This window comes from Bos mutus, chromosome 15, assembly GCF_027580195.1.
Source record: "Bos mutus isolate GX-2022 chromosome 15, NWIPB_WYAK_1.1, whole genome shotgun sequence".
NCBI classification, from domain to species: Eukaryota; Metazoa; Chordata; class Mammalia; order Artiodactyla; family Bovidae; genus Bos; species Bos mutus.
The window spans coordinates 50,904,586-50,916,513 of record NC_091631.1 but is presented as its reverse complement, the minus strand read 5'-3'; the positions used below and the strand labels follow the sequence as shown (position 1 = coordinate 50,916,513).

Here is an 11,928-nt window from a genome sequence, read left to right as displayed (position 1 = left end):
TTCAAAGCAATGTGAAAATTCTGTGGAAATTCATATAGGTTTATTTACCCAGTAGAAACTAATTCTATTATTGACTTCCAGGCTGCTCCTTAGAAAAATTTTCAATAGAGGTAAAATACATTCCCATCAGTTTTCTGTTACCTGCTATGTAAAAATTTTAGATTTTTGTATAAGCAAATTATTTAATTGTAATGCTTTATTACTGACGGTTATTTACATAGTGTTTAAGGCACAATAAAAAATAAATTACAATACAAAAGTTCTCTGTAAGTAGAAGATACTGAACAGTGGGGCTGTATTAACCCTTGAGCATTTAATCAAGACACGGAAACTACAGGTTTTGCTGGAAACAGCTTCCATGAGTTTTTAACTATCTCTTTACTCTTTATCGGAGAAGGCGATGGCACCCCACTCCAGTACTCTTGCCTGGAAAATCCCATGGACAGAGGAGCCTGGTAGGCTACAGTCCATGGGGTTGCTAAGAGTCGGACAGGACTGAGCGACTTCACTTTCACTTTTCACTTTCATGCATTGGAGAAGGAAATGGCAACCCACTCCAGTGTTCTTGCCTGGAGAATCCCAGGGACCAGGAGCCTGGTGGGCTGCCGTCTATGGGGTCGCACAGAGTCGGACACGACTGAAGCGACTTAGCAGCAGCAGCAGTTACTATTTATCCAGGCCATCTGTTTGAAGAAATATCCACTTACTATATTTTCAAAGGTTGAATGTAGAAGAAAAAAAGAAAATGTGAATGAAAGCTAATAATGGACTTTAAATCTGATTTTTAGTTTCAAAACTGGGTACTGAAACTACTTTTTTAGACAGCATAAAAAGCAAAATGAGACAGGCATGAGAAGCATTTCAAGTTCATAAGTAAATTATACCAGGGTGGGTTGTTTTTTTTTTTAGTATTGGGGGAAAAAAATCAAAGTTCATCATCTTTAAATACAAATAAACTGCTTTGAAATTCCAGTTTGTTAAAAGAAATAATATCCTCAGCCTAGTTGGTGAAAACAAAGTATCAAGCTGTATTAAAACAAAAAATAAATAAAAGAAAGAAAAAATGTAATCTCTTCCAGTTCTCAGAGCTTTGTATAACACTAGAGAAAATTATCACAACTTAGGGTTGATTTTTTTTCATTAGCCCTCAATTTTTAAACTGTAATATACTACTTCAGAATCCTTCCATTTAACTGCTTAAAGATTCCAGTCTACAAATGAGCATAGATTTTGCTCTGTTGTTGTAAATAATTGAATTGGAAGTGGGGAATACAGTAATCTAAACAGTCATTCACTGCTCGTGAAAAATAAGAGCACAGAAAAAAGGTGACAAGCATTTCACCTTAGCAGATCACTTAGCAGAGCACAAAAAAAGTAACAAGCATTTCATCCTGAGGTGGCATTTGTCAATCTATTAGCATTTATATCACCTTCCCTATTTACTCTGTGGTTTTGGCTTGTGCTACTGTAAACCTTGGGTCAACTGGCCAAAAACAAACAAAAACAAAACCCTGCCATCTAGGGTATTGAAAGAAATTCAATAAAATAAGATGTGTCTCATACTTAAGGAGAGCCATAAAAATCAAACTGTTCTTTAGCAGTTTGAATTTAGGATTTTCTGTTAATTAATCAAAACTCTTGAAAGAATTAGCTCACCTTTTAATCAAGCATGTGAGAAGGAAAGAATAAACATGTTAACTTTAGTAGCTAAAACGCTGCTCTAAAGAAATTAATATACCAAAGTAAACATAACAGACAGTTTGGTTTTTATCTCATTTGAGGCCAGTATATGTGAATATAAATCATAATCCACAAGGAGTGTTTAAGGGCAAAAATATAGCTTCTTAGTATATAAAACCTAGTGAGCATTTGAAAAATATTTGCACTCTGAAATTAAATAAAACCTTAGTAACAGAGCTGTTTGTGAGTCTGGTGGTATTTGCTCAAGAAGGGCCCTATGCTGGCTCCAGAGGAACGTTGCTGGTCTAGGTGGTTATATACTGCAGCACTGGTTGGAAGGTAGGTCACAACCGAAAAAGCCAAAGAAAAGCTTCCATTAACTCCAGCTTATCTTAGGGTTCTTGTTCTGGGAAATCTTCAGCTTCCTGAAATACAAAGCAGAAGTTTAAATGGATAATGCATTTGGCAAGAGTGCAATAGGAATACCTGACGTGAATATATATATATTCAGATCAGATCAGTCGCTCAGTCTGTCCGACTCTTTGCGACCCCACGAATCGAAGCACGCCAGGCCTCTCTGTCCATCACCAACTCCCAGAGTTCACTGAGACTCACGTCCACCGAGTTATATTACTAGATCTATTTCCCATTGTGAAGAAAAATATTCTTAAGTATATTTGTCCTCTCCTAATTTAACTTTTAAAAAAATTTCCTGATCTTTATTACATAGTTCTCAGGGTCAGTGTCCTTAATTCATAATCCCTGCCTCGCATAGACCCTTGGATGATCCATAGCTGCTTACTCACATATATACATTCTCTCTCTGTCTCCCCCCAACCCCTTTATAATAAAGAAAATCAAATATACAGAAAAACAAAGAAGTCAGTGTGTGGAATACACTCTCACTTAATTGTATAGCTATAAATTGTACCTGCTATAAATAACATATGGGGGGGCCTAGAGTTTTTAAAACAAATTTCTGACATTTTACCCCCAAGTACTCCAATATGCATTTTTAAAATATGTATGTCTGCCTGTGTAAGCATAATATCTTTATTATACCTGATAAAAATTAATGATAATGCTCTAATATTATCCATATTGACATTTTTCATATTAAGACTTTCCCAATTGTACCCCCAACTCTTTTTACAACTAGTTCATTCAAACTAGTATCCATCCAGTCAAAAGTCATACACTGCACTTGATTGTATCACTCCCTTAAATTTCTTTTAATCTTAAACATCCTCTGTCTTTATTTTCCATGCCCCTGACTTAGAAAATCTGCTTGATTTTAAAAATAGCCCTTGGTAAAAATTTCTGTGATACCAAATTTTTTTCCTAGGTTTACAATAGAATCATTTTTCTCCATACTGTTTTTATAAATTCTTGTGAACTTTCCCTGGAGCTTTAGGCTGTAAAATTGTGGCTCTTTTTGCAAATGATAATAGTGGGCTGACTTCAGGGAATAGAAATTGTAATCGTATTAAAATAAATCAACCTACCTTTTAAGCCTAATAAACCTAAAAACTGGAAAAACAAAATTACACACGCTAAAATTAGGTTCATAGTCCCAAAAACTAAATGAGAGGAGTTGAAATCAGTTCCAAAGAATACAAAAGTTCTCTTGTCAAAATGTCAAGCATATCTATTGAGTCACTCTCTGAACTGCCATGATTAGTTTACAAGAAAAGAAAAGAGCAAATATTAATTCTTTCATTTAAAAAAATTTACTTACATATTGCAAGTTAATTTATTATTCTTGGAAGTGGTAAATATAACCCCAAAGTTTCAAATAATCATAGAATTCTCAGCTTTAATGATAGGGGGTTCTAACTTTCTAGTCCTTTGCACAAAACACACTCAAAGGGGAAGCCATCCATAACACAAGAAAAGACTTATCTCTCTGCCCAGCTCCTTTCATTTCATACAGGAAACACCGAACAATCATATCATCTAGGAGATCTACAGTAGAGATGAGACGTGCAAGTAAGCTAAGGAAAGAAATCAACCCAATTGTGAAACTTACCATGTAGACTGTTAGTCTGTGTATTCTAAAGAAACAGAAGCCTTTTTTTCCTGGTTGAGCTTTTCTTCTTCTTTTCTGTAACATAGAAGCAGAAACCAATGTCAATAGAACAAGACAAGGAACAAGGGAGGCAAATCTGTATACAAAGTTTCAGGTTAGATATATTCCCCCAAATTTGTGTAAGAACTATATGTACCTGGGAGTAGATCACGCTTACAGAGCACTAAACCACTAGTACTGTCTAACTAATAATACCCATGCCTCCACATGACCCTGGGTATGTGGATTTAGACACTTTTCAGAATATTGCTAGAGGGAAGTTATCACTTGGGAACTCCAGGTATTTAAAACAGATACTTTAGCATTAGTATTGTACTTCTAATTCTACTTCTTATTCAAAAAAGAAAAAAGCATAAAATTAAAACCAAAACAAAGGCAAAAAAAGACTGATCTAGAAATGTTTATCAATTGTATTCTATTCAAATTAGCTCAGAGTTGGATTCATTAAGCTCCTTAAAAATCAGTTCTGTTTACTATAGTAAATATTTCTTGAGGGAAAGAAACAAATGATGCTGGGACAGCTGAAAAAAATTACAACTGTGAGAGAATGAATTTGGACTCCTCCTTCACACCATATATAAGAATTAATTGAAAATGAATCAAAAAATAATAATAAAAGAATCAAAGGCCTAAATGTAAGAACTGAACTGTAAAACTCTTAGAAGAAAACAGGCATAAATCTTTTTGACCTTGGATTAAACCATGGTTTCTTAGTATGACACCAACACAAGCAACAAAAGAAAAAAGATAAACTGGAATTCTTCACAATTTAAAACTTTTGTGCTGCAAAGGACATCAGTCACAATAATGGAAAGGCAACCCACAGAGTGAGAGAAAATAATTGCAAATCCTTTATCTAATAAGGTGCTTTTGTATACTCCAAAATATATAAGGACCTTAAAAAAAAAAAAAAAAAAAGACAAATACCCTAACTTGGAAATGGTTTCACATATTCAAAAATTCAAATATTTAACATATTTGAGTAATATCTTTCCAAATTAGGTATTAAAATAGCCAATAAACACATGGAAAGATGCCCAGCATCATTAGTCGTTAGAAAAATACAAATCAAAACCTTAATGAGATACCACTTCACACACACTTAGATGGCTGTAATCAAAAGGACAGACAATACAAGTGGTGTTGAGGATGCAGACAAACTGGACCCCTCATACGTTGCTGGCGGAATATGAAAAGGTGCAGCTGTTTTGGAAAACAGTCCAGCAATTCCTCAACAAGGTAATGTAGAGTTACTATACATCCCAGTAATTCCACTCCTATTTATATACTCCAGAAAATTGGAAAACATATGCCTATACAGAAACTTGTAGATGAATATTCATAGTAGCATTAATCCTAATAGTCAAAAAGTGGGGAAATTTTAAATGTCCGTCAATTGAATCAAATAACAAAATGTGGGGACTAACCTAGTGGCTCAGTGGTTAAGAATTTTCCTTCCGATGAAGGGGACGTGGGTTCTGGTTGGGGAACTAAGATGCCCCATGCCCTGGGGCAACTAAGCCTATGTGCCCTCCAACTAGAGAAGCCTTTCATGCTGTGAGGAAAGTTCCTATGTGCCACAACTAATACCTGATGCAGCCAAGTAAATTAAAAAATAAATACTTTTTTAAAATGTGGTATATGTATATGATGGAATATAATGCAGCCACAAAAAGGAATGACATACTATAACATGGTTTAACCTTGAAAGCATTATACTAAGTCAATGAAGCCAGACATAAAAGGTCACATATTTTTTTAAATAAAAATTTTTTCAAATTAAAAAAATATAATTTTTTTAAAAAGGTCACATGTTATATGATTCTCTTTACATGAAATGTCCAGAACAGGCAAATCCATACAGACAGAAAGCAGATTGATTAGTAGCTGTCAGGGGCAGGGTGGGAGAGGAAGATAGGCAGTGATAGCTAAAAGGTATGGAGTTTCTTTTGGAGGTGATGAAAACGTTCTGGAATTAGCGGTAATGGTTACACAACTTTGTGAACATTAAATAATGAATTTTATTATATGTAAATTTTATCTAAAAAAAAAAATATATATATATATATAGTGTACCTTACATCAGCATGGCTGACTTTCCTAGGCACTGATTCAGAGGCCCTGCTGACAGCCCAGTGGTTCTTAGAAATGTATGCTTTACATTAAAAGGAAGGAATATCCTAGAAAAGCTTTACATAAGCAAATTTTTGTATATCAAATCCTACATAGTAAAGAAAGACTATGATGAAATCATCCCTAACATTAAGAAACTAAACACCCCAGAGGAAACAAACTTACAGCTACCAAGGGTGAAAGGGTGGGGGGGGGGGGGTAAATTAGGAGTTTGGAACTAACATATACACACTATAATACATAAAATAGTGAACCAACAAGGACCTACTGTATAGCACAGGGAAATATACTCGATATTTTGTAATAACCTATAAGGGAATTGAGCCTGAAAAAGAATATATATATATATATATGTGTGTGTGTGTGTGTGTGTGTGTAAATAATTGAATCACTTTATTGTACACCTGACTCGATGGACGTGAGTCTCAGTGAACTCCAGGAGTTGGTGATGGACAGGGAGGCCTGGTCTGCTGCGATTCATGGGGTCGCAAAGAGTCGGACACGACTGAGTGACTGAACTGATCTGATCTGATTGTAAACCTGAAACTAATACAGCAGTGTAAATCAACTGTATTTTGATACAGAAAAAGCTAAAGTTACTAATTCACACCCTAATTTATCCATCCTGTGAATTTGAATTCTGTATGAGATTTACCCAAAAGAAAGGACATTTGTTCAAGAATGATTTAGCCCCGCTATAAAATACCAAGAGTTGCCATAAAACAGTGTTCGAAGAAGACTTCTCCAGAACTGCCCAGCCTTACGATTTTATCTCCACCACTCTATGCGCTCTTTCAGCCCGTCGCTTTTTCCGGAAATGCTGGAAGAGGACCACCACAATTACTATTATGACCATCAGTGCACAGGCGGAGCCAATGGCCAGAGCCAGGAAGTGGATCTCAGAGAAGCGTACTGTAAGGAGAAAAGATCAAGTTGGGATTCTGAAAAGAGGAGGACTGTGATGAAATCTAAAGATATAATAGGGGTGTGTTTTCATCCTTAAATGAAATATTCCTTTCTACTATATTAACTGTGTAAACTCTGGTAGCAATAGGAAAGCCATACACACTACGGGATTTTCCAGGCAAGAGTACTGGAGTGGGGTGCCATTGCCTTCTCCCACAGACTACTTTAGTGGTTCTCAAACTATGGTCCTAGGAGAAGCAGCTACAGAATGACTTGAGAAGCAGCTACAGAATGACTTGAGAACTTCAAAAGGCAAGTTCCATCAGGCCCCACCCCAGATCTACCCAATTACAGGTGGGGCCCAGCAACGTGTTCTAACTTGTCCTCCAGGTGATTCTGTTGCATGCAAAAAATTTGGGAATCACTGGGGCAGGTAACCTAGCTAATGGGGTAAGGTTATTGCTGACCTAATCAAATCCAGTGTTTATTTCTCCCTGAATCCTTCTCACCTCTGTCATTCAGTCAGTCATTTATTCAGGTTTATTAAGAGTTTATTATGTCCTAGCACTTTGGTGGAAATACAAAGCCAGAAAAGACATTACCTTCAAGGAACTGATGCCCACAGGAAAGAAAGGCAAGTAACTGTACTCTAGTGGATCAATGAGGTAAGAAAGAACCCAGAGGGAAGGGTCCCTAAACAAGGTTAGAGACTGTGAAGTCTGGGTCTCTTGATTTTGAGCTTGATTTCTGATTTAAATTTCAAAAAACCTAGAGCTAGAAAGGACATTAGCGAATATCTAGCCCAGGGGTTCCCCAGCCTCAAGTCTGTAAAGGAAGAGGGCAGGGAAGGTGGGATGAAGGAGAAAAAACCCACGAAATCCATGTCAGATTGTGTGCCTTGTTTAAGGTAAACAGGGGTTAGGGGTTAGGCTTTCATTAGGTCCTCAGAGGAGTCATCCCAGTATGTTTAAGACCCGTGGGTTCTTATCTACCTGTTCATTTTGCAAAGAAGAAACTGAGATCCAAAGACATTACATTACTTCTTTCAAAACTCAAATGACTTCTCCAAAGTCACACAGCTCTCTGTTGATAGGGCCTTGAAGGATGATGCTAGGACTAAAAGGATTTCATACCATTTTATAGGCTTTTATGTTTTGGATAGTAACGTATTGGTTAAGAGAATACACCAATGACAGCTAGGTTAAAATACCAGCTCCTATGTGACTTGGGTAGTTAACTTCTTTGAGCCTCAGTTTCTTCAATGTATAAAGTAGAGATAACAATACTCATTTCTTGAGTTCTTATAAAAAAATAAAATTGCTTATGTAAATTGTTCCACGCTGTGCCTGCACATAATACTTTCAATATATGTTAGCTATTATAATTTTCAGTACAATTTAGACTTTGGGGATTTTTACTTTTATTATGTCATTTTATCCTCATCATAATCTTAGCTCTATTATTCTCACTTTACAGAAGAAAAAAATTTATTTACAGCTGATAAACTGTAGCAGTGACTCAGACCCAAATTTACAACTGTTAAGTTTTGTGGTCTTTACTTTTTGTTATCTGGCAGTTTTCTAGGTTGTCCTTTCTAGGCCTGCAGGCAATACAGTACATTAGATGGAGCACAGTTTTGGAGATAGAGATGCTTGGGTCTGAGTTCTGAGTGACTCCATTTATCTGCTCCATGACTTTGGACAAGTGACTTAACCTGTATGAGCATTGGTTTCCTCATTAGTAAGATGGGGGGAGGGGAGCACTAAGAGCACAGTGGATTGATGTGTGTAAAGATTAGACCGAGGATGCTGTGGCTGGACGGCATCGCCAACTCAACGGACATGAGCTTGAGCAAACCCCGGGAGATGGTGAAGGACAGGGAAGCCTGGCACGCTGCAATACATGGGGTCACTGCAGTCCATGGGGTCGCAAAGAGTTGGACATGACTTAGCACTGAACAACAACAAAGATTAGATGCGTTACATAAATCTCCTTGCATGTGGGAAGGGCTCGATAAACAATAGCTACCATTATTGGTAGCTACTTCCAACAGTGAGTGTGAGAATTAAATGAGATGGTACATGTCAAGCACTTTGGACAGTGAGTAGGTACTCAATAGTATCTTGTGACTAAGTGAGTGGATGAATGGACTTATTGTTAGCCTTTTATCAGAGCATTGCTTCCTCTCCCTTTCACGATCTCAATGCCATTTTTGTAACCGATTCCCTAGGTCCCTTTGCCTTATTTTCTGTTTCTTTCCACAGCCAAACAAAGCCCTTCTCTTTTTACCCCAGGACTCTTCACTCTTCCTCTGCAATCTCCAGATCCAAAGAGTTGGTCCTCCTCTCTTACTCTTTCAGCCATCACAAAACTTTGCCCCTCTATTTTCTACAAGCTCTCATACTTTCCAAAAACAACTTGTCTCTGCATCACCTACCGGTCTGCACGACGCTGAGCTGGATCTCCCCAATCAGCCCATCAACGTCAGGCGGGTTCTTCACCTGACAGGTGTATGTCCCGTTGTCATCAAACTGCAGCTTCCAGAGGAGGATGGAGACGTCATACCGCTCGGGGTTCCCATCCCAGGCCACTCGGTCCTTGAAGCGCCCACTCATGGGCTTGAAGGGATCCACATGGTAGTAGAAAACCTAGAGAGGAGCCACGACCAGAGGTGTTACTCGGCACCTGGGCAGGGAGACGGACAGCAGGAGCAGACAAGAGACACCGGGGCGTCCCCGGCAGCCCAGGGGTTGAGACTTCACCTTCCAGTGCACGGGGTGTGGGTTTGATCCCTTGTTCCCACGTGCCTCGTGGCCAAAATACCAAAACAATAAGGCAGAAACAGTATTGGAGCACATCCAATAAAGACTTTTTAAATGGTCCACATCAAAAAAAATCTTCAAAAGAGAAGCACCAGCAAGCCTGACTGTCCGGTCTGCAGCTCTCCTGCAACAACCTCTTGCTTTCCCCTCCACCAGCCTCTCAGTTCTGTCTCTGTGCCAAGAATCGTTCCCCAGCTGTACCCTGTGCTTATGGCCAAGAAAAATACAAAAGGGCCAGGAGAAATGGACTGGCTTATTTTTCTAATCAAGGGCCCCAAACTTACAAACTGCTCAGGGCCCCCATCTCGAGGACGGAAATTCCAGGTCACCGTGAGAGCATCACCCACTGGGGCAAAGCTGGAGAAAGTGCATTTTAACCGAACATCTGTCCCATTGACAGCCTCCAGCACGCGGGGAGTGTAAATTTCCACAGCTGCTGTTGGCCAAAGAGCTGCAATGGAAAAAAGGCAATGAAGGGTTAACGGGAGATGTGTCTTAAGAGAATTTCTGCTGACACTACCAAAATAAAGGTCTGAGTAGGGTGTTCTTGCCTGGAGAATCCCAGGGACGGCGGGGCCTGGTGGGCTGCTGTCTATGGGGTCACACAGAGTCGGACACAACTGAAGCGACTTAGCAGCAGCAGCAGCAGGGCATCCAACAGATGTGAGATGCCCCAGCTCTCACTCAAACTCAGCTTCACCCACCACGTATTCCTACCTACATGTAACCTTGACCCTCCCATTCCTTTAACAACTAAAAATAGCACACAGTAAACTTTACTTAGCAGTCACACTTTGTCTAAAACACGATACCCTAGCCTCATGGTACACACTTCAAAACTGCTCTAACAAACTATAAACATTGGCAAATAAGATTGAAGGCAGAAACAAAAAAAATTAAAACTAATCAGAACATGAATTAGACCTCTGTTCAGATTAACCATAATACGTTATATGTATAATGGTCCCCTAGCAGTAAGTTTTCCAGAAAGGGTCCTTGTTAAGTGAATTTCCTACTATTCCTAGTCTTCTGGAAAAAAACGGAATTAATCAGCCCCAGACAGTTTAGCTTGCTTGTACGGCTGGAACCTTTATACCATGTAGCGTTTTTTTAGCATGATATTTACATTTAGTATGTGCATGTTGGGGCAGTTAGCAAGCCACAGTGGGTCTCTCTCCTTAACCATCTCCGCTTTCCCAGTGCTGTCCAGAGTCTGACAAGACCCACACACAGAAATCCAAGAGCCGGGTTCTGCCTGTAGTGGGAGGTGGAGAGCAGCCACCAAAAAATGGAGTGTAATCTGAGATTAGAAAACCCTCTCTGTGCCCCAATCACTGGCAACCAGAACGCACCTAAACCTGTTTTTCCAAATGCAGTTCCCCCAAAACAACCCCCACTTCAGTTTCATTAAAGTCAACACTAAAGCAAAATATAACTGTGGCTCAGGCTCCAGTAAAAGACTCGCAACTTCTGGGACAATGAGCTAACTTTATAGGATAGGCAGTGGAGGAAATGCTCAGAGAAGCTCGTGAGCTCTTACCTGTGAGCTGTAAGCCAAGGAGAAAAAGCACAGCACGCGTAGGGCTCTTGCCATACATGAGGGAAACCCAGCCCTGGCCCCAGAGACCAGACCGGGCAGACCAAGAGCGCCAGCACCCTGCCAAGGCCACTCCTGGCGGAGAGAGCGCCTCAGCGTTTTTCCGGAGAAAGGAGTCTGTCGCCTCACCTGTGGGAACCTGAGCACCCGTGCCTGTGAGTCATTCCTGCTCTGCCGGTGCACTTTGCTGGAATGAAAGGTGGGGCTTCAGCTCCCAACACCCTCCTCCCCTCCTTCCTTGCCTCCCTTCCACCCTCCGCGCTACAGGCACGTCCACACAAAGTCCCAGACGCTGCAGATCTGTCTTTTCAGCTCATCTGGACCCTGGCCTCTGGATGGCCTCAGAAACAGCCAGAGGAGGTGGTGCCTGTCTGAAAGGTCCCAGACTGCTGGGTCTGGCCCACACGCACACATTTTATTTTTTTTTAAATGTGTGCGTGTGGGCCAGGTTTTAAGCTTGCCTAAGAAGTGAATGTTGAACTTACCTGCAGTGATTTCACTTATCAAAGCACCGCCCTCAGGCCACAGTAGCCTGAACTGGATTACCACCTCCAAAATAATCAGAATTCCTTAGGACCCTCTGTATTCAAAAAGTCCTAGAGTTTGTATACTTGATTTTAACCAAATGTTACCACAAGGATCCCTGCGCTTTTTCTAGCTGGTAGATTTCCCCTGAAAACCCTCTTCCCCTCCACCCCACC

The 11,928-nt window shown here is 39.8% G+C and overlaps 1 protein-coding gene across 1 annotated transcript; it reads right to left on the bottom strand.

Annotated features, from left to right (window-relative positions):
• Positions 1-206: 206 nt before the first annotated feature.
• Positions 207-11,607, bottom strand: MPZL2 (myelin protein zero like 2). The gene is made up of 6 exons (XM_005897155.3): positions 11,171-11,607; positions 9,915-10,081; positions 9,246-9,456; positions 6,667-6,814; positions 3,710-3,784; positions 207-2,105 (listed from the first exon to the last, which is right to left on the bottom strand). Exons 1-5 carry the CDS (start codon positions 11,226-11,228, stop codon positions 3,721-3,723), a joined length of 648 nt encoding a protein of 215 aa, XP_005897217.1. The 5' UTR covers positions 11,229-11,607; the 3' UTR covers positions 207-2,105; positions 3,710-3,720.
• Between the last annotated feature and the right edge of the window lie 321 nt (positions 11,608-11,928).

Bases quoted from the DNA above. Each gene is read 5' to 3' on its own strand.
- MPZL2 (XM_005897155.3), bottom strand. From the start codon at position 11,228: ATGTATGGCAAGAGCCCTACGCGTGCTGTGCTTTTTCTCCTTGGCTTA. The intron at 6,815-9,245 runs GTAGGTGATGCA...TTCTCCTTACAG, and splicing joins GCTCAGCGTCGTGCAGACCG to TACGCTTCTCTGAGATCCAC. The intron at 3,785-6,666 runs GTAAGGCTGGGC...TCTATGTTACAG, and splicing joins AGAGTGGTGGAGATAAAATC to AAAAGAAGAAGAAAAGCTCA.